The sequence below is a fragment of the Acomys minous genome, assembly GCF_964271855.1.
Source record: "Acomys minous genome assembly, chromosome: 8".
NCBI classification, from domain to species: domain Eukaryota; kingdom Metazoa; phylum Chordata; class Mammalia; order Rodentia; family Muridae; genus Acomys; species Acomys minous.
This window is the reverse complement of record NC_140489.1, coordinates 11,588,104-11,610,797: the sequence shown is the minus strand read 5'-3', so window position 1 is coordinate 11,610,797 and position 22,694 is coordinate 11,588,104. Positions and strand designations below refer to the sequence as shown.

General features: G+C 55.0%; 1 protein-coding gene and 1 long non-coding RNA gene across 2 annotated transcripts in view; one reads left to right on the top strand and one right to left on the bottom strand.

Moving 5' to 3' along the window:
- CCDC85C (coiled-coil domain containing 85C) overlaps positions 1-15,396 on the bottom strand; it is a 62,572-nt gene extending 47,176 nt beyond the window's left edge. The window contains exon 1 of the mRNA XM_084793683.1: positions 14,239-15,396. Within this exon, the coding sequence (XP_084649809.1) occupies positions 14,239-15,040 (802 nt within the window). The 5' untranslated portion in view covers positions 15,041-15,396. The remainder of the gene's footprint in view (positions 1-14,238) is intronic.
- Positions 15,397-16,427: 1,031 nt separating this feature from the next.
- On the top strand, positions 16,428-20,384 carry LOC311604182. The gene is made up of 3 exons (XR_014781393.1): positions 16,428-16,751; positions 19,121-19,183; positions 20,023-20,384. It is a non-coding gene; the product is annotated as an uncharacterized lncRNA (long non-coding RNA).
- The last annotated feature ends 2,310 nt before the right edge of the window (positions 20,385-22,694 follow it).

Sequence of the window (22,694 nt, the reverse complement as noted above, 5' to 3'; positions counted from 1 at the left end):
AGAGGGAACACTGAGGCACATAGTGTGGGAACATATGATAAAACCCCACACCTGGGAGCTCACCACAGCATACTAAAGCACAGAGAGAGGCGAAATCCATGGGCCTTTGTGTGAACATTCACAAGACCAAGGCATGTGACGGTCCCTCCTCCAGAGCCCTTAACCGACAACTGCACGCGTGTTTGGAGGGAAGTGAGGGTCCTCTCACACGTGGCCTCTGCCTGCCTGTGCCACAGAGGCCGGGCTAAGAGCAGAAGCTAGCACTGAGGAGGGCAGGCTGGCCATCAAGACCTTGTGACTAAGGGAAGCTGTACCTTTTGCAAGCCTCCATCCTTTTAAACCAGGCTCCTGCCTGTGCCTTTGGGCAAGGGTAACGTGGGGCAGAACCACCAGGAGAGAGCTGGGCAGAGCAAGAGCCGGCATCCACTCCCCCATCCCACAGACTCTACACCACGCCTGCGACGGGCTGCGTGTCTCTCAAGGCCCTAAATGGTAAAACAGCCGTGGCACTGGGATGGCTCACCCCATATCCATCCCTTAAGTCCCACTGGCCTCCTCCTCGAAGGCTCAAGCCCCCTCATCCTTTTTAAGTCGACCTGCATCGCACAGAGCCAGCTTCTGCACCCAAGGCTCACTGAACAAAGCTTCCTCCAACACCTGAGGTGAAGCTCTTGCTTGTAAATTCCCTGATTAGTTTTTAAAAGAAAGAAAAAAGGTAAAGAAACCGCACGCATGTATTCCATCACCTACATCCTCAGAGATGTCTTTAAGAGTCCGTTTTAGGCCAGGAGTGGTGGCGCACACCTTTCATCCCAGAACTTGGGAGCCAAAGGCAGGCGGATGTCTGTGTGAGCTCCAGGCCAGCCTGGTCTACAAAACAAGGTCCAGCCAGAGCTACAATAGTAAGACCTTGTCTCAAAAACAAACAAACAAACAAACAAACAAACAAGGACCCACTTCAGAGGATGGAGAGCAGACTCAGCAGTTAAGAGCACAGGCTGCTCTTCCAGAGGCCCGGAATTAGGCTCCCAGCACTCATGCCGAGCTATCAAGCGATTCACAGCTCCCTGTTATTACAGCTTCAAGGGATCCTATGGCCTAAGGATCCTCCTGCCCTCCACAGGCTCCTACACACACTTGATATTCACCTACACAGACACATACACATGGACTGGATCAGGGACAGCAGAGTGGAGGACAGGAAGCGAGCTCCCAGCTCAATGTGGCCGGACTGCCTCACATCCAACAGATTCCCAGTTGCCCTTGAGGTTCCACAGAAAAGGCTTGGGGTAAAGAAGAGCAGGGACCTCAGAGGCCTGGACAGACACCTCCAGACAGACAGACAAACTTCTCAGCAGAACAAGGTCAGAGGCAAACAGGCCCACAGGGCCTGGGGACCTGTATGTCTGTACTAATTTCCCCAGAATGTCAGAGGGTCTGCCTCCAGCTCTCCCACAGGCTCATCCAAACACACAAAAGTAGGGCAGTGTAGCAGGCAGGCGGCGACTCTAGCCTGTAGTCCCTCATCAACAGCAGTCTCAGAGCTGCTACCTGAATAACAGTGCGCCAGCCTCCCCCAGAGCACCATGAACCCGCACTAGGTCCTCCCAGCTGCCTCTGCCTGCAAGGCTATATATACAGCCACACCCCCTCCCCAAGGCAACACCTGCCATTTGCCAATCGGCAGCCCCTGGAGGGCAAATGGGGATAAGAGTATCTGTGCTGAACACAGGAGGCAGGGAGGGCAGGGCAGGACAGCCTTCTTCATACATGAGGAGACCCAATGTGGCCCTGGGTATGATCATCCCACCTGTCCACTCCTCCCCCTCCCCCCATTTGGTCATCCACTGCTGACCAGAGCCCAAGGACATTAATCGGATAATCCCCAAAGTAATTAGCAAGTTTTAGAACCTCCTTGGCTTTGAGTGGTGTGATGGCCTCTCATGACGAGGTGCTCTCTCCTGGGACGCTAATCAGACCTGGGCATCCACACTATGCATAACCACCCATCCCACTTCCCTCATCGGAACAACACACAGACAGTTCAGTACTAGTTGAGGCATTAGGTGTCCACTCGGGGTCCTGTATGTCCCCGAGGGACCCTGTGTAATTAGCGCCATTTGGAGTCAAAGGTGAAGGTGTCTCTGCGATGCACAAATAAATGACTTACTTTCTCTTTGCCTCCAGACTAGCCCTGCCCTCCAGAGCTTGTCTTTTTCACTGAGTTAAACAACAGCCAGGGCAGGTTCGTATAACAAAAGAAAGAGCCCATTAACACATTCAAAGTCACCAGAGGCCAGGTGCACAAGAGCAAGGTCAACATTCGAACGAAGGGGCCAATAAAATGGCTCAGCAGGTAAAGGTGCTCGCCCTGGAAAGCCTGACAGCCTGAGTGCAATCCTCGAATCCCATGGTGACTTAAGAAAAATAACACCTGAAAGTTGTCCCCAACCTCCACACGTGTGTCACGGCACAGGCGTGCCCCTCTCCACCCCCCCCCAAATTCACACACTCACTCACTCCTTTCTGCTCCCCCCACCCCTGCATACACAATGATGTACAAGAAATAAAAATGTCTTAAAAAGAAGCAAGTAAATCTCTCCTGTCTTCAGGCCTTTCCGCCCAAGGCTGTTTTGGGGGCAGTGAGGGTAAGTTAACAGGTGATGCCTGTAGGGAGGGGAGGGGAAGAGAGGGCAGGGGAAATTAAATCCTCCACGGGGTGTGGGTGCAGTGGCAAATGATCCTGTGGCTGCTGCTTCTGGGTCAGACCAGGCTCCCCCCCTCCCCGACTGGCTCAGCACTTGGAAAGTAACAGCCAGAGGCCAGAAACACAGCCACAGCTACTGCAGGTCCTTAAAGCCTCAAAACAGGAATGAGGAAGGGGAAAAAAAGAGATACTACTACTACTGGTTTGTCTGAACAGGGAAAGCAGCTAAGCTACAAGCAGCCACCTAAGTGGCTGAAAACCAGGAAGGGTTTGGACTTACAGATGCCCTTAAGGGTCTCTGTGCACGGCACCGGAGACCTGATGCAACCACCTCAGCCCACAGATAAGCAGACTGAGACCAGGGGGACTGGGGAAGAGACGAAGGGAGAAATAAACCCATCAGGAGAAAGCATGCTGGCGGGTACATAAAGTCACCCTAACGCTAAAGCTCCTACACACAACAACAACAACCCTCAAGAGAGGGAGGCACACAGTATCCCCAGGGCAACCTTCAAGGAGAGAGACGGTGAGGGGCACACACAAAGCCTGCAGGGCCACCCAGATGTTCCGCCAACTCAGGACACCTGGCCGCTTCACTGACTCCACCTCCCACCCTGTGTACTATGGGGTTGGTTTCCCAACTAGGCTGATCTGGGGTTTTTTGGTTGGGTCTTTTTGTTTGGTTGGTTGGTTTTGGTTTTTTGAGACAGGGTTCCTCTGTGTAGCCTTGGGATGTCCTGGACTCACTATGTAGACCAGGCTGGCCTCGAACTCACAGCGATTCGCCTGCCTCTGCAGGGATTAAAGGTGTGCGCCACCATGCCTGGCTAAGGTTGATCTGTTTTTTAAAAGCCTTGGGCTCACTAACCCAACAATTGGGGTTCTTCATCTGTTCTGAGCCACAGGGGTGGAGAAGAAATGGGTGCACAGACTTTTCAAGAGCTGGGGAGGGGGGAGGGGATTCTTAAAGCCTATTGTTGCCCCAACAAAAGGTCCCTGAGGGTGCCCTAGCTAACAAGCAACGGAGGCCAATGAGCATCTGGTCAGCGCACACAGATCTAGACAAGGGTGACAGGAGGCAGCAGTGTGGGGCTAACCCCAAAGGAATGATTCCAGAATCCCTGACTACCACAGGGGTGCCGGGGATCCAAAGGCCACTGGCGACCAGCAGGAGGAGGTCAGCCTGCTCCTCCCACTTCTGTCTCTTCCTGCTCACCAAAACCAGGAGTCCTACAACGCTCAGCCTCACTCGCTCTGTGCCTGGTCACGACGCCCACAGCCGGGCTAGCGCCCATGGGACAAGCTCCTAACTTGGTGGGAAAGGAAGAAGGAAGTCTGCAGATCAAAGAGATGTCTTCCGTAAGAGACCAGCTGCCAGGATGGAGATACCAGGGCCTCGTGACCACACCCCTGGAATGGCTCTCCAAGACTGCCTTAGGAGAAATCTCCACACTGAGAGCCTGCCCGGGCGTAGCATTCTCAAGAAACTCTGCAGAGGGGGCTAGCAGAGCAGGGCATGTCCTCACGGAAAATCTAGAAACTGAGAAGCCCGGGGCGGGGGCGGGGGGGGGGGGGGGGGGACAGTAGAGAGTACCAGAGGCCTCCCAGGCCACTGACACCAAGGATGCATGGACACAGTCCCTTCAAATCCCCTCTTCAACTGTGCTGTTGTGTACACAGAGGGAACTTCCTTGTGGCCTCCCACAAGGTCAGGGAAGCCCTACTGTCCCACCCACCTCTACAGTCTGCAGGACGCTATGTCCAGTCTCTGTCTAAGCTATGTCACTGAAATCAGATCAATGTCACCCTGAAACACACACACACACACACACACACACACACACACACAGCAGGCTCAGCACAACGAGGCTGCGGTGAGCAAGTAGGAAGGGGCAGCCCAGGGCCAGAGCCTCAGGTGTGGTGTGTAACGGACTCATCACCAGAGGCAGCTAGCAAAATAGCCCACAGCTGCACCCTGGCAGCTCATTTAACCCCAAGAGAGGTCTGCCCACTTGCCAGGCACCGCCTTGGCCACTACAAGTAATCAGCAGCAGTTGTCCAGGGCAGGTCTTCGGCCTCTCCTCTAAGAGGGAGAAGCGGGCAAGAAGCGGGCCACCGGCCTGTGTCCCCACCCCACTATCCCTTCAGTTTACGAACCATTTTCTTTGTTTTCTGATTCTGCGCCCTTCTTGGCCTCCTTTGAAAAATGAAAAGCTGCCAGCCCAGAACCAATTGGCTGAGATCTGGAGAGGACCCCAGGAGCTAGGGAGCACTCGGTGCCGGTGCCTGAGTTCCCTGCAGACGCATGGCCCCCATCCATGCCCTACACATGGGCGAGCCTGGCACCCGCCACCACAGGGCACCCATCATGACCCTGGCTCAGGAGGCAAACACTTCCCACAGACACGGAATGAACAAGGGTCCCATGTCACACATCGTGTGCCGGTCTGCCTTAAGGACCAGCCTAAGCCTCTATGAAAAGGGCGCAGGAGTAGGAAAGGACCACACGGGAGGGCCTGAGGTTTACTTGAACAGTGAGCAGCCGTAAGGCAAAGCTCCAGGACTCAGATGACAAGTCACTGAGATGGGCAGAGATGAACTCAAGTCCCCAAGTCCGACCTTAGAAGTCCCAACGAGTGTGGGACAGGTGGGAATCACGGCACCCAGGAGGAGCTGTCTACACCAGCGCCGTCTCGCGGGACTGTCAACAGACTGTGCTTATCTCCACACACACAGGTGCCTCTGCACTGAGGAGCAGTTCCGCCCACTTCACTGCAATCACACTAGGTTGAAGCCGCTGGGGCCATGGGTAGCTCAGGGGGTACAACTCCGAGGCCTTCAAGTAGAGCTGGCTAAGGTTCAGGCACAGAGTATGGGGACACAGGTCAGAGGCAGGGGCCCAAGCCATGGGACACAGGTGGCAAACATGGTGGCCAGCAATCCCAGGGCGGACAACCAGAGGCAAAAAAATAAACAAATAAACAAACAAACAAACTCAGGCTGGAGAGAGAGAACTGACGTGGCAATCAGGAGGTGGGAGAAGAGATAACGGGGAACACCCTGGGTTCCAGACCCTGGGTTCCAGAGGACAACTGTTAGAAAGGCATCAGATGCAGCAGGGTAGAGGCTGCTACCCTGAGCCACCTTTCCCAGGGTCTGCAGCAAGGAGCAGCAGAAAGCGCCTGATAGTCCACAGTGAGGGAGGCTTCCCCCCAGAGAGGCGAGCTGGACAGTAGAAGGACAGGTTTTGTTTTATTGCTCTGGACAAGGAAACACTAACCTGTTTGCAAGGAAGGATCTGAGGAGAGAGACCCAAGAGGGACAAAAGAAAGGAGACAATGGCGGGGAGGGTGCCCACAGGAGGAGCTGGCCTGAGGGCAGAGGAAGGGAGGCCCGCTCTGCCAACTACCCTAGAAGGAGCTGAAAAAGTAAGACCACCCCCCCCATCCCCTCACTTCTGAACGTGCACAAAGGTGGGGCGTGCACACTGCCGAAAATATGGCAAACAAAAAGGGCCGGGCAACGAGGGGAGTTTCCCACTGTCCTACGCACTATGGAGAGTCATTAAACAGCCAAGCGGCTGGGAAACGGAGCCTTGGCCCAGGCAGTGTGGCCGGAACCTGCCACAAAGGGCCACTCCCAGAGCGGGCTCATTAGGGAGGCCAGCCGGTGCCGCACATGGTGACAGGCGGGTGCATTCAGGGCCCGCGCACAATCAAGCCCTTGTGACGGGCAGGGGAGCAGGGTGCTCGCTGGGGCCTCTGATTCCTAGACAAGAGCAAAGCCTCCTTCTTGCCTTACAGCGTGGAAGCTGACGGGAAGACAGATTTGGGGAGACAAAGAGATACACGCCCCCCCCCCCGACAGTGGATGTTCTATTTCTGGAAGTGGGTCGACTCTACCCAATAGCTGCCATCTCCCGTGCCACCGGCCCTGCCTGCATCTGTCCCCTTGAATACAGCCTAACAGCCATTACCACTCCCCTCAGGGCAGGCTTGTCCTGGGCATTAGGGGTGTGGACGCATCTGTGCCCAGCTATAACTTAGAGATGCAGGGGAAGTGGGGTACAGTAAGATGCCCTACGTACAGCCTGAAAAATGGGCCTGGCTTTCTGCAGCCGCCTGTAAGCCCTCAACTGCTCCCCTAGAGTGGTGACCTTGGGTACTCACAAAGCACAGTCAATGAGAGGGCAACACAGACCAACCTGCCTCAACCTTAGCCTGTTACTTAGCCCCACTCTACCTCCCTCACACCACCCCGCAAGCGTGGGAGGATGGCCCAGCGTCCTCCACTGGCTAACCAATAGACAGAACCAAGCTCAGCGGCCCCTGCAGGTCCCACACTTTTCTCCAGAACCTCCCAGAAAGACTCTGGCTCTCACTGCCCACAGGACCCAAAAGAATCACAGCAACTACCATAGCCCTGGGTCCTGCTCTGAGAGACTGGACCCAAACAACAGTGCCTGTTTGTTTGTTTGTTTGTTTGTTATTGAGCCAGCTGTGGTGGCACAGGACTTTAACAGAAGCAGAGGCAGGCAGACCCTTGCAAATTCAAGGTAACCTGGTTTACATAGTGAGCTCCAGGCCAGCCAGAGTTATATAGTAAGATTCTGTCTAAAAAAAAAAAAAAAAAGCAGTTGAGGAACCAGACAAAAACAAAGAGTGTGACATTAGCAATGATTTAGGAGAAGGTAAGCTTGTACACACACCGCCACCTTGGCAGGTTTCATTTTTTTGGAAGTAGACAGAGACCATTTGTGGCAAGAAAAGTAAATGAAAAAAAAGGGGCAGGGGAGGTGACCAAAGTGGCTTGCCCTCTCCCCAGTGTAAAGTATGAGCCGATGCTCCCGTAGCCTTTCTACCCAGCCCCTCCGCCCTGGCCCCAAGTACAGCCTATTGTGTCCTCCAGAAGACTGGACTCGGGAGTGGACACCCTCAGACCCAGCAAACAAACATGCGCCAAAATGTTGCGTTCAGTGATGCCCTAAACTCCATCAGATAGCAGGGGCCGGTAATTCCATCAGGCCCTCAGAGGGAGTCGCGACCCACAGTTCTGGCCTTCACAGCTCTTGTCAGGTCTCCATTTCAAGGCACTGGTGCGTGTATAGTCGCAGGCAGCCCCAGTAGCCTGAGTCCTGTCCCAAACTGAGGACCCCTTGGACCCAGCTGTTGTAAGGACCAAGTAAAATATCAATTTTTTGCAAAACACATGCACTAAAATTAAAAGACCATTTAAGAGCCTGCCCCCCTACCCCCATGCCAATGCCGAGTCTAGGAGTCAAGAGGACCAGGACCCGGGGCTGCCAAAGGGACAGACAGGAATGACAGAGCCAAGGGTGGGTCCCTTCCCTCCCAGCTTCCCGCTTAGAGCCAGAGGATTCCACACAGCTTGCTCAGGGTTTCCGGCTCTTCCTGGCCAGGCATTTCCTCTGCTCCAAGAAGCCAGCGCTCTGAATGCCATCTACTCTAGGACAGCACTGACTGACAGAGGGAGGGACAAAGGGAGAGGTGACCCCTGCAGCAAGGCACCGAGGGACTCCCAGACCTGGCCACCACGGCATATGGAGAAAGAAGTAAGCTGGGAAGACAGTAATGCCAGCCTGACAAGCCATCTTCCGTACCCAGTACGGAAGGACCAGGAAGTAGGGTTGCTGGGTGGGGGTGGGGGGGACACCTTAGTGAACAAGGCTACACAGCATTTCCAATCTACTGATGAATGAGCGCTCCAGGGTTCCTGGCCTGCTCCCCCAGAGAGCCGGAGACCAGTGGGGACTCTCTGAGACCAGGCACCTACCCTTGAGTGACCTAGCCCCCTATCTATCCAAAACCATATGCCTATAGAGAGAAAACATAGGTGACAGGGACACGTTTGGAAACAGCTTAGAGGAAGCGGTGGGGGCTATCCCTGACTTTAAAATCACAAGCACAGGGGCTGGGGAGGTGGCTCAGTGTTAGGAGCACTGGCTGCTCTTGCAGAAGACTCTGGTTTAGCTCCCAGCACCCACAAGGTGGCTCATACCATAGGTAACTTCAGTTCCGGGGAATTCTACACCCTCTTCTGACTTGCACATTACATACACGTGGTGCACTTACACACTTACACATGAACAGGCAAAACCGTCAAGTACATAAAATTTAAAAAATTTAAAAACAGGGTCTCACTATGTATGTAGCCCTGGCTGGCCACAGAGATCCCTCTGCCTCTGCCTCCAGGCTGAGATTAAAGGCGCTCACCACCACACCCATGAAAATCTTTAAAAAATGAAATAAAATTTTTAAAGTACCATCCCTTTAGGAGAGGATTTTTGCCAAGCCTTGTGGCACAGATCAGACTTCGATTCCAGCGTGAGTTTGGACGTGCGTCCTCCTAACTATTCTGTAACAGGGGCCAGAGCTCGGGTTGGGATGTAGATAAAACGCCCCCCACAAGTGTCTGACCTGACTCCCCTGGAGCCTAGGTCCAAGGAAGCAAGCAAGCAAGCAGACAGGGGCTGGGGGCAGACTGAGCCCACAACAAAGGCTCTTTCCTATGGCCACTGCTAGAGTCGCGGCCACCATGGAGGCCCTGAGCTTGTTCCTGCCCTTAGAGCCTCTGGGACAGTCACCAGGTAGACGCTCCTTAACTGCCACTCCCAGGCCAGGTGACTGAATCACCGTAAAGGCTCTGAGGACCTTGGGAGTACAGATGCTCATTAACCTTAAGCTAATGTTTCCCTTCCTGTTTTGAGGAACAACCGCAAGGGCAACTCCCACTTCCAGCTGCCCTCTCACCCCTGACAACTCTTCCCTAAGCACACCCAAGTGCGCCCAAGAGCACACTGACCACAGCTTGGCCTCTCCACACCACGTTTCAGTTCCCGCCTTCGGAGCTTAGCCGCTCTGCTCTTTCTTGACTACAAAGCCATTTTTCTTCTGTTCAAATGGTCAAGAAGACGGGATTGGGCCAGAAGGGTCCCCTCTAGGGGGTTCCATGCCCACACCCCAAGGTGACAATTCCCAGGTAGCACCTCCCAGAATGAGAACTGTAGGTATCCAGACGAAAACAGAAGTTACAGACCCCTCCCTTAAAGGCCCAGCTATCGAGGCAGGATATTACAGATGGGGGCCGGGGGGTGGGGGGCTGGAGGGTCAGTAAGGTCACGGATCAGGGAGGACAGAGTTCACTCAGGCCTTCTTGACCCTGGAGCTAGTGCCCTAGGCAGCAGGCTGCATTGTTGCTATGCCTGCAAGCTCAGCACTGGATGTTCCGTCCCAGAGAAGGTGCATTCATTCGTAGGATGTCATTCAAAGACACCTTCCCAGCCGGGTGTGGTGGTGCACGCCTTTAATCCCAGCACTCGGGAGGCAGAGGCAGGTGGATCGCTGTGAGTTCGAGGCCAGCCTGGTCTACAAAGCGACTCCAGGACAGTCAAGGCTACACAGAGAGACCCTATCTCAAAAAAGACAAAGACAAAAACAAAATAAAACAAAACAAAAATCAAAGACACCTTCCCGCCTCCCAGTTTTGTCATGTTCCCTGACGCTTTCAGGCAACTGTGTACATGACTGCCACAGGCACAGTATACACAGAAAACAAGCATGAGAAGGAGCTGCTTTTCCTCGTGAAATATGCTGGGCATGGACCAAAAGTCCACAGTTTGTGTCCCAGGAGCTCAGAGTCATCGCGGGATGACCACTGTGGCGGGAAAAGTGAGAATGTAAGAGGAGATCCGTGGAGAGGCACCCCTGCACAGAGGGAAGGGCTGACTCTCACTGCAAGTGCCCTCCTCCCCCATGGGGCTCACACATGGGCTGGGCTGGCTAAGTCAGAAGACCCCAGGCAGCCCTGTGGGAACCAAAGCAACAGGCAGCGCCTCACCAGCTAGCAAGCTCCTTGTGGTAGATGTGACATGCTGAGTGGGTCACCTGCCTGAGAACTCCTGGGGCCCCGAGGACCCAGCACCCATAGACAATCTCACAGGACCCCTCCACCAGAGCTTGCATAACCCGCCCATGATCTCCTCTGACCTTTGCCCCAGGCTGAGGAAAGGCAATCTTATTAGTTAGAGCCCTGAGGCAATGGGGGGAGGGGGCACCACCTTTTCAGCACCAGCTTGCTCTTTTTTTAAAGGCCCAGACCACCCTCTACTTCACCCACCCAAAACCAACAAAACCATGAACAGGAGATCAGGCCCTGCTCGTTTTGAGTGGCTCAAAATTGTAAACCAAACGTGAAAAGATAGAAGGCATTTTCACTCACAGGCTTGATAGAGCTTCTGAGTTAGCCACAGGGGCCACAGGGCATGGGGGTGGGGGGGAAGCTACACACCCAAGAGCTGGGGATGGGCAATGGGCTAGAAGGATAGGAGGGGGACTGGAGGGAAAAAAACTGAAACTGTTCTTTTTTGCTCTGTGTGTGTGTGTGTGTGTGTGTGTGTGTGTGTGTGTCTGTGCATTGCTGTCAATGGAGTCCCATACTGTGCTGAGCAAATGCTCTCTACCCGTGAGGTACACCCCCACTTGGGAGAAGAAAAGGGGACAATTTTTTTAAAATTGTCTCAGCCTGCAGGACTGCATTGGAGAAACAGCAAGGGCACCTTAGACCTGACTTCAGCCAGGCGGGACCCAGCCTCTCAAAAGGAGCCCAACGTCCCGTCCAGTGCCCTCCCAAACCTGAGACCTACTTGCATGTGCATTCACAGGACAACCAGACCCACCTCAGCCAGGACTGTCTTGAATAAGATGGCGGCTACCTCCACCATCGCCACTCGAGGCCTTTCTAGGACACCCTACAGAGGGCTGTAGGCACAGCAGCATAGCTCCCTCAGAAAAGACTACAGGACCTGGTTCCCTGCTCAGCAGCAGACGCAGCCACACACCACACACCACGCACCACACACCACACACAGAGCTCAGATGTGTACATGACCACGAGCAGTCTCAAAGGCAAGCAGAGCTAGGAAGAGAAGCCCAAAATCTGCTGGCAAGCCTCCCATGGCGGACTCCTCCGACAACTGCCAGACCACGGTGGGCAGGTGCCGACCTCACTGACCTTCCTGAAGTAAAGGGTTCTGTGGGCTCCCCTCTACCTTCCAAAGGACAGAGAGGCAAAATTAACCAAGTTGCCCAAGACGCATGAGGGAGCAGGAGATGTCCAGACCCTGTGGATTATCAATGAGCCTCTCTGCGGTCGCTGATCAGGAAGTAACACTTTCCGGCCTGGGAGGAAAACAGCACAGCTGGGTCAGGAACCAAGCACGGGGAGGCATTCCCTGTGGCCAACTTCAAGACCTCAAACCATTCTTGGTAAAGAGAATGGTGATGGCCCTGCTGACGACCCCAGCAAAGCAAGGCTGGGGTCCTCTCTCCTTTCTCCCTTTGCATACTGTAAAACAGGGCTGAAGAAACCTGCCCAGGGCTTCTGCGAGCGCACACCAAGACCAGGCACTTAAGGCCCAAGCCCAGTGCCTGACTCCGCTCCCATCACCACCCGGACTCTATCTCTCTCAGCTCAGCCCTGCTCTTCAAAGCCAAAGTAAGGCTTCAGGTCCCAACGCTGGGGGGGGGGGGGGGACCAGTTTTCCTTGTTTCCTGGAATTCTGTACACATCAGAGGGGGGGATAACTCGCCGCCACCCCCTGACTTTTCGAGAGACAAAACTAAAAAGAACAATCCAGTGTGTGACTGAAATGTGTAATAACAACGCTGAGTTATTGTTTTGGGCCAACGTGAAGCTTGGCTACGACGAAATCTGCGGCAGATTTGTTGCAAGGACACTTGGGGGTGGGGTCTGTAGCAAACAGGACAACTTCAACCCCTACCCATGTCCAGTTGGGTGGAAAACCTCCAGCGAGCCAGGTCCCTCACTGCTGCTTTATTCACTGCTGCAAATGGAACTCCGGGCCAGACCCACACCTCCTAGCACAAAGCGTGACCATCTGCAAAGAGGTGGACACACTCAAGCAAGGCAGTATCCTGCAGAGAGTCACTCCGGCCAAGTGTTCCTGATGATGTAGCTGAGAAGGGCAAAGAAGATTCTATTCCTTCCTGATGTACTTTGGGGAAATCAGGACCCAGAACACTGACCCTCCCAGAGACCGCCCCGCCCCGGGGGGGGGGGGGTTGGGGAGAAGGAAGCCAAAGAAATCCAAACACTGTAAAGAGGGGGGCCCATCCCCAACAAGTTAAGTTTGAACTCACTATCTGGGGCTTGAGTGAGTAGCTGTCCAGGGAAGGCCAGGTGGATGCAGTGTTACAAAAAGAAACCTGAGTTGCTGTGGTAGATTGCTAATCAGTAACAAAATATCCCTCTAGCCCCAGTCCTTTCCTGAACTCGAATGCTCTGGGTGGTAAATAAGGGGGGGAAAAAACCCTCCGCCTCACCTGCATAGGGACTGTAGCTCCTACCTGTCCCCACCCCAACATGCCCGCAGAGGGCTTGGCCAGGAAGCTAAAGAAGAGGCTTGGACTGAGCTCCAGCTGTCAGTTTGGGAAAGAGAAGTTCTACTAGGCCTTGAGAGTGTCTGGACAGAGAGAGGCTTTAAGGAGAAAAGGCCAGTTACTCTCCACCACCACGCAAACAGCTCTGGTAGAGAGAGGCAGGTGCCACCCGCCCTGGCAACCAAGCTTCCAGAAACTGAAAAAAACAGGGAAGCACAGCGCCTGGCTGTCAGGACAGGAGGGAAGCTAGCAGCAGGGCACTGAGTCACTGAAGGGCCGGCTGGGACACGATGACTGCTGAGCCCCACACACCCTAGACCCGGACATCTTCAGCACAGGGCCAATAGCAACAGGTTGAGGAAGACAGCTCTGACCTCCCACCAGCACTCTAGCCACAGATGACCCAGGCACTTCCTGTAAGGCGCTCAAGCTTACAAATCTCTTCAGGGGCATTATCTAGCTCTGCCTCACACCCCTGCGGGGAGGCAGGCATTAGCCTCTCCAACTTAAAACCAAAAAAAAAAAAAAAAAAAAAGGGGGGGGGGGACTGAGGCGCTTGGAGAAGTCAGAACCAATTCCAAATATATCCTCTGGGGAAAACTGTAGAGACCAAGTTAAGAAGGGTGTCCCAACCAGTACTGCAGGATTTATGGAATGCCAGGAAGTCTTATCTTAACCCAGCTGCTTCAAGGTCTCAACGCCAATGCTTGTGTGCCAGCCCAGCCCAGGAGGAGATAGGGCTGGAAAGGAAGCAGGGGAGGCTACCAGCCACAAGCACAGTGCGGTTGTGGGCTGACCGGGCTTGGAGGAATATCTGTGGCTCCAGCCAGAAGACAAAATTCACTTGCTTTAACTCAGGGGCCTTTCATAGTCTTCCAAGAAAAACTTCCTCTGCCCACAAGTGTTTTCAGGGTGGGATGAGAGACGCCCCTGGACAGCCCCGGAGTGTCAGACACTAACACAAAAGCTGTGGGTGAGAAACTTTTCTGCAGCATCAGCTAGACTAAAAGGGTCTGGTGGCGCGGCCCCACCCCACCCCACCCCGCACCTGTAAGGTGTCCAGGAGTTACCGCTTCCCAACACCTGGGTTTCTGACCGGGGCGAGGTGCTTACCGTGCAGGCCGTTAGGGATGCTTCGGTGGTGCGGCGGCGCTGACAGGTCATCCAGGGACCGGCGCGTGGCTCCGGCCTTGCTGTCGGGACCCTTGTGCGGCCCCGGGGGTAGCAGAGCCGGTGGAACGTGGTGGTGGTGGTCCGGGCTGCCGCCGCTGCCTGCACTGGAGGTGCTGCTGCCGTCGCCAACATCGCGGGCCCCCGAGCCCGCCGCACTGCCCGCCAGGGGCCCGCTCAGGCTGGCCTGGCTGTCGATGGAGCTGCGGGAGCCCGCGCCGCCGCCGCCGCCGCTGCCGCCAGCGCCCCCCGCCGCCGCCAGCGCCGCGCGCTCCTCGTCCAGCAACAGCACCAGCTCTTTCAGCTCCAGGTTCTCGCGCAGCAGGGCCTCCTGGCGTGCCTCGAGCTCCCGCAGCTTCTGCTGCGAGCGGGCCACCTCGTGCCATACCGCGCCGGCCGCGTGGCGCCCGAAGCGCTGCCACTCGCGCGCCAGCTTGCGCCCTTTCTGCCGGTCGTCATCCAGGAAACAGCAGAGCTCGCGCAGCTCCTGATTGTCGTCCTGCAGCCGCTGGTTCACGTCCTTGAGGCCGCGGATCTCTAGCAGGTGCTGCTGCAGCCGCCGGTTCACGTCGCGCATCAGGCCGCCGTGCTCCAGCATGAGGCCCACCTTCTCGCCCTCGGCGCGCCGCAGCCGCCGCGCCAGCTCCTCCTTGCTCCAGCGCAGCAGTTCCTCGTCCGGCACCTGGCTCAGCTCCTCCGACGCCGCCGCTGCAGCCGCCACCGCCACCGCCGGGGGCTTCGCCATGGCAGGGCCGTCACCGCCGCATCGCCCTAGCCCGCGCCGGGCCGGCGCTCCCCGCGCCGGGGCTTCTCTGGGCCCGGCCACGCGCGCGCGGGGGGCGGCCGGGGACGCGTGCGGCCCGCCCCGCGCCGCCTCGCGCTCCCTCCCGCGACCCCCTCTCTGGTCACCCGAGAACCCGCGCGCACCTCAGGGGTCAAGAACGGGGACGGTGGCTGCGACGTCGGCCGCGGTGCCCGGGATCTCCGGGCTCCGGCGCAGCAGGCGGAGGCCCGCCCCCGGCCCCGCTCCCGGAGCCCCAGCCGCCCCGCCCACCCCGGGCGGAGAGGGGGCGGGGCGCTTCCATCGGGCCCCGCCTCCGAGAGGGAGGCGGGCAGAGGCGCGGCAGGTCCCCGAGGTCCCTTTCCACGGTGCGCCGGCCCGCCGGGCGCCCTGCCAGAGGCGCGTTCCAGCCGCGGTCCCGCCTTCCCGCCAGTGTGATTGGGCCGGTCCGGGGGTGTGCGGCAGAGGAGGGGCGCGCTCGGGGAGGCTGCAAAGATGGTATCGTCCAACTGCGGGGCCTAGCATCCTCCTCCCCCTGGTTCAAGTTTCTTCGCCCCAGAGGACGCGGTCTGGGCCAATCCCAGGACTACAAGGGGTTTTAAAATGCAGGTAGGGCTAGCGGGGTGGGGGTGGCGGGGACCGGTGGGAAAGGTAGGGTAGGGCTTCCCTTAAAGGCGACGCGCGAAAATGCGCGTCCCCCTTGTTGGGCCAGCGTCCCTGACCCTCCCTTTCTCATCTTTAATAAACAAATGCCCATCGGGTGGGCGCAGCTCCCTTCCTCCCTCCCGGGGGCACGGGTGTTCGGTACGGTCCGAAAGAGGAGGAACAATAGGACCCTGACGTAGGGGGTCGGGCAAGACTGCTCTTTGTCCCTTTCTAGGCCACCGACCTTCTCCACCTGGGTCCCTACCTAATCTCCCAGCGGAACTATCTTTCCACTTTTAGCTCAGGACTGTAGAACCTTGCCCAGCCTTATCCGAGGGCCAGATCTCTCCCATTTTCCCCTGACCTGACGGGGCGAGGGGGCCGGGGACCTGCCCATTTCCCGGAGCGGTTCTCAGAGCCCTTCGCGCACACAACCGCTAAACCCCTCGGATTGGAGGAGCATGTGCAGTGCACTCGGTGGAAACCCCTGGGAAAGACGAGGGAAGGCCGTAAAGCTGGGGTACAGAGGCGCGCTGCGACTGCAGAACCTTCCCTCACCCCGCGTCGCTGTGGGGCAAACGGATCTTCCCACAGGCAGTAAATCTTGTCCCCAAAGCGCTTTTACCGCGCTTCTACTGCCGGGAGGTGGCGGCGGGGGCTGGGGGAGGAGGGACGAGTAGGAAATCACCCACCCCACGCGCTGGCACATACCGGCATAAACTACCCAAGGCCTGGAGCGCGTGCCCGCGCTGCAGCTAACGTCGCCTCCTTTTACAGTTACTCAGCCGTTTACTCAACCACTGCGTGTGCCCTCTCACACGTTCCCCAGCCCGGGGGAATTCTACCCGGACAAGAGGCCATTGCCCTGTGAGAGCACTTGGCTTTCTTGGGAGGAAGGAGAATATAACGTGAGAAGATACCGTAAGGCTGTCTGCAGCGCTATGCAGGAAACTGAATTGCCTTAGATCTGTATTCTGGGAGGGACAAGGACATGGGAACTAGGATCTGAGCCTGAGCAACAAGGACAAAGGTAAACGGGGAGGCTGTGCAGGTGGAAGGAACAGCTAGTGGAGTGGCCTTAGAGTTCGCTTGTCAGTGGCCGGTTCCAAGGGGAGGAGGGGCAGGTGAGATGGCTCATCAGGTAAAGGAGCCCAGCCCAGCGTGGCAACCTGGGCTTGATTCCCAGGACCCACGTGATGGAAGGAGAGACCTCTTCTGACCCCTATACAGGGGCCATAGCATGCGTAAACCCTTTCCTTTCTTTCTTTCTTTCTTTCTTTCTTTCTTTCTTTCTTTTTTTTTTTAATCAAGAAAGGTGCCAGGTCATTAATCCTGGAGCTTTGAAGACAGAAGCAGGGGGAATCTCTGTGAATTCTAGGTCAGACTGGGCTCTAGAGTGGCATTCTGTTTTAAAAAGAGAGAGGGGGGAGAGAGGGAGGGCAGTCGGAAGGAGAGAGAGGGAGAGAGAGAGAGAGAGAGAGAGAGAGAGAGAGAGAGAGAGAGAGAGAGAGAAATATGAGATCTGAGATCAAAAGGCCCAGGTGTGACCAGAAGCAGAATTGTCTTGGCTGTGGTGGCTCACTTTAAGTGTCAAGGGTTGGGAACCACATAACTTGGTCTCAATTTAGTCCTCTCATCCCCTCCCTCCTGGTAGAGGAGCTGGAAGAGGGGGTGGAGAGAGGATGAGCCCCAGGGATGCTGAAGGGAACATACACACCACACCACACACACACACACACACACACACACACACACACACACACACGCGTGCTACACTCCCAGCTGAGTGGAGGGGCCTGGCCTTCTGCAGGTCCAGCCCAGCACACTTGAAAAAGGAAGGGATTGGCCAGGCGTGGCAGCCCATGCCTTTAGTCCCAGCAGAGGCAGAGGTGGGCAGATCTCTGAGTTCGAGACCAGCCCGGTCTAGGACAGCCAGGGCTACACAGAGAAACCCTGTCTCAAAAAAATTAAATTAAAAATTAAAAAGGAAGGGCTTTCCAGCTTGTGCCCAGGGAAGCTGCAGATCTGCTTTCACCTTCAAGAGGCAAGATGCAGCAAGCTCCTAGGAGGCTCCCCACAGACAGACTGTATTGGGGAGCTGCTCCAGTGAGAGCAGGCTTGGGGGGGGGGTGGCGGGAGGGATGAGCAGAGCACACCCCAAGGGAAAACTTCTGCTCACCCGGGAAATTCATGAGACAATTCAATTTGCACTGGGCTTTGTGGAAGCCATTTGTCTCCTTGTGTTGCAGAAGGCCTGCCGGGTGACAGCTTCAGTTGAAGGGGGAAAAAAAAAAAAAAAGAAACCTTTATCCAAGCAGTGGTTCAAACCATCTACTCACTGCAGGCACTCATCGGCCTTTTGGGAGAGCTCAGTGGAAGTGCAAGAGGTGGGAGGAGGCAGGTTGTGGAGCTGGGTGGAGGAGACCGTGAGTTTGTCTCTGAGAGCCAACACTAACAACAGCAGTAATAAGTTTCCCATAGCTGCAATGGTAGAGCGCCCACCCCTTCAGTTAACCGTCCACCCTGTAGGTACTCTGGTGCTAATTAACCAACCAGGAGTAAACCCCTAACTCCGGCAGCTACCAAAGGGAAGGTGTACGAGGCAGTGGCTGGAACCCCAGGGAGGGTACCTAATTACTCTCTCCGCCCCTTCCCCTGTGAGGGAATGCCAACTGGACCAGACTTCAGGGTCACAGCTGGCAGTGGCTGTCCGGCTCAGAGGACAGTATCCCACAAAATAGGGTCTGTTTGGGTGTTTAGTGCCAGGTTCCATAGCAGCCTTTGAGTCCTGCCCTGTATATCTCTATGACAGCTGGCAGCTGTTCCTGCCACCCAACCCTGCAGCTTCCAGATGCTCGGCATGCCAGGCCTCGGGTGCTACCTCAAGCCCCGAACCTACAACTAGCAGTCCAACATACACTCACGCACGGGCACACTGCAAAGATCCAAGGGTAGCTCCTCTGGTGTCTGAATATTTTATATAGCAAGGATAAAATGAAAGTGGCCAAGATCTTAATTGTTAATGTGGCTCTGCTTGGCTACAGGCCCAGCCCTCCCAGCCCCTCCTGTTTGAAACAGCAACAGTGGATCGTGATAACTCCTCAAGCACCTCAGGTCTTATGCCCTGCCCTGTGTGAGGCCAAGCTGGAAAGAAGTTGACCCCTGACCCCCAGCTGGCCAGAGAAGTCTATAATGTCCACTTGGTCCTCAGCTCTCACCCACTGAGTATAAGAGGACCTGGGAACCAGGTGATTTGTTTTTTTTAAAGGAAAGAACAATGGCCCTAGAGTCTGTATCTTTGGCCTCACACCACAGAGTGTCCCTAGGCAGTCATATAGACACTTTGTCCCCTGTGTCTAGATCTGTACCTCAGCCTGGGATCATTTCATCCTCCTACAGGTGGCAGACTCTCAAAGTACACAAGGAAGGCAGACTCCAACCCTAGGCCACAGAGTGAGGCAGGTAGGTGCTGCTTGCCTAGGGCGTTAGTTGGCGTTGGGGGAGGAGAAGCTGGAGAATGTTCCAGAGCCTGGACTAAAAGCTGTATCCATGAGTCTCTGAAAACCTACCCAATATGCTGGGCCCTCAGTCACAAGCAGGGTTTCCCCAACAGAGCTCCAACACCAGGTCCAAGACGCAATGAAGCATCCCCTGTTGGCATCCCAGGCACCCAGAACCTGTGTATAAAATCAGGGTCCCAAGGCACCAAGATGAAAGCTCGGCCCCAAAAGGCTCAGCCTTGAAATGCTCATGGAATGCATCCCCCAACCCAGACCAATGCCACCTGAATATCTGGGAATGATTCCAGTATGAAGGACCAGGACACTGGAGCTGGTCAGGTTTCCTGGCATCAGGCCAAGATGGAAGGAGACACACTCATTTGTGTAGGGCAGGCCTTCCCCAAGTGCCAGGCTTTAGAGCAGTGGTTCTCAACCTGTGGGTCTTGACGCCTTTGGGAGTCAAATGTCCTTTTCACAGGGGTCATCACCTAAGACCATCAGAAAAGACAGATATTCACACTGTGGTTCATAACAGTAGCAAATATTACAGTTCCAGAGTAGCAACAAAAATAATTTTATACTTGGGAGTCACCACAACGTGAGTAACTGTATTAAAGGACTGCAGCGGTTAGGAAGGTTGAGCCACTGCTTTAGAGGGTGTCGTCCCCTGAAGATACTCAGATTCCCTCAAGTGACTCTCAGATATGCTGCCTAGGAGGCAAATATCTAGTGCCAGTGGAGGGACCAGGGCTAGTAACGCTGGCCACCAGCTTCATCAGACTCCCTTATTTGTTGCTCCAGTGTCATGGCATGAAAGAAAGATACAGTAACAAAGACAAAAAGCAAAACTGCCTGGGGCTCATGGACACAGGATCCCAAAGGAAAGGGCCAACACAGAGGACAAGCCTCTTGGACACATCGCGTCGCTTCAGAGCATCGGGCCAAGCAGATCTTGCAAATGGGGTGGGAAGGGAGATGGGGAGGTGGGGGAGAAACTCCAGAGTCAACGAAGGATTCTCCAGTAAGCTCTGCAAGCCACAGGATGCCAGGCTAGTGGGACCCTTGGCTGCAGGAACCTATTTTTGGACCCACATGATCAAAGGTATGAGGGAGAGTAAGACATTTTCATACATTTTAGATGCCTTTTAAAAATTATCAGGTTATTGCTGGGCATGGTGGTGCATGCCTTTTATCCCAGCACTCAGGATAGCAGAGGCAGACAGATCTTCATGAGTTAGAGGCCAGCCTGGTCTACTAGGCAAGCCCAGGACAGCCAGGACTATTACACAGAGAAACTGGGGGGGGGGGGGGGGGGGGGAAGGACGGGCTGCAGACCTGTGCACCTGTGCACACCTGTGTGGAGGTCAGAGGCCCTTGAAGGAGTGGATTCTCCCACAGTGTGGATCCAGGGGATAGAATTTCAGTGGTCAGGCTTGGTTGCGGTAACTTGACCCACAGAGCCATCTCACTAGCCTCTCTTTCACACTTAAAAACAAGCCAGGCTGAGCTGGGCATGGTAGTGCACGCCTTTAATCCCAGCACTGGGAAGGCAGAGGCAGGCGGATCTCTGCTAGTTTGAGGCCAGCCTGGTCTACAAAGTGAGTCCAGGCAGGACAGCCAAGACTACACGGAGAAACCCTGTCTTGAAAAAAACAACAACAACAACAAAAAGCCAGGCTGGAGAAGAGAGTTAAGTAGAGAACTTGACCAGAATACACAAAGCCCCTGACCTGAGTCCCCAACACCATGGCAAATGGTACTGGTGACACACACTTAAAATCCCAACGCTCTGGAGGTGGAACATTCAGAATATTAAGTTCATTCAGAATATTAAGTTCAGGATCCTTCTGAGGTCAGTCTGGGGAACCTGAGACCCTGTCTCAAAACAAAAAAAGTTAGCTCCCAGGCAACCTTCCTCTAACATGAGGACTTTGAAGCCAGATGTTGGGTTTCGCACCTATAGCCTCAACCCTCAGGAGGCCATCAATGAGAGTTCTAGGGCAGCACGGGCTACAGAGAAAGACCATGTCTGAAAATATTTAAGAGGAATTTGGCTGGAGCGTGGCTCGGAGGCAGGGCATATGTCTAATGTATACAAGGCCCTGGGTGTTTGGGTTTCACAACTGGCATGAATGGAGTGTGGGAGAATTAATTCCAAGAAACAGGAGCATGTGACTCATGAGATGCTACCCAAGGTGTGGACTCTGCACCCAGAAGGCGCCAGGTGAATGAATGGGAAGACCGGAGGTCCAGTTAGAGGTGCCAGGGCAGAGAACACAAGGGCACCTACAGAGGCAAACTCCACACACGTCAACTGATTTAATATCTCCCAAGTTAAACATCATCCAAGGAATGAAGACCCATCAAAGAACAGCTCATGGCTCAGCCGGCCACACACGTTAGATAGTGTAACATACAAATTTAACGAATTGTGATCAAGCTGCGCTGAGAGGATGTGGAGGGCGGCATGGGGGCTACAAAGTCCGTTCCCACAAGAGAGAAGCACCAGATGAAGTGATGCTGCAGAGAAAAAGAGCAGTCAGGTCAGGCGTGACTGTGCACACCTTTAATCCTAGCACTTGGAAGGCAAAGGCAGGCAGATCTCTGAGTTCAAGGCTAACCTAGTCTACAGAGCAGTTCTAGGACAGCCAGAGCTACATTCAGAAACCCTGGCCAGGGGCAAGGGCTGGGTGTGTGGGAAGGTGCCAAGAGTGCGCTGTTTATTTGAAAACACTCCTGGAGACTTTAGGGATCAGAAAACCACCTCTAGCCCAGTTGCAGGATACTAACCTGAAGGGAGAGGAGGGTTTTGTTAGGAATTAGCTCTGTAGACCAGGCTATCCTCGAACTCAAGAGATCCGTCCCCCGTCTCTGCCTCCAGAGTGCTGGGACTAGAGGCTTCCATCACAATGTCCACCTGTGCCTATACTTTCACTCTTGAACCCCTGTGAGCTGGGCAGTGGTGCTGCACACCTTTCATCCCTCAGGGTTTAATCTCTCCTGTAGAGGCTGGCAGCAGATCCCGTGAGTTCGAGACCAGCCTGGTCTACAGAGGGAGTTCCAGGACAGCCAGGGCTTCACAGAGAAACCCTGTCTCGGGAAAAACAAACCCCTGTGCAAATGATTTAAAATCAAATGTATAAAGCCTGCCATTAGCTCTCTCAAGGACGCTGGCAGCTGAGTGAGTACAAATCAGTCAGTTGCCCTGAAAATGTGAGAAAAAAGATTTCCTGTCTGAATTTGGCTCCCTGGAAAGGGTCAGCCTAGTAGAAGACCAACATGTGTTTTCACTGATGTAAGGTCCCCAAAAACAAAGCAAACACCAACCCTCTTCCAGGAAGCTTTGGGGTACACACCCTCATAGTTGTAAGTCATGGGCAGGAGGAGCCCTTCCTGGGGCAGCAAAGGAACCACTTAGAGAGCAGGAGGGCACTTGGCACTAACCCCAGAGCAGAGAGAAACTAAACTGTATA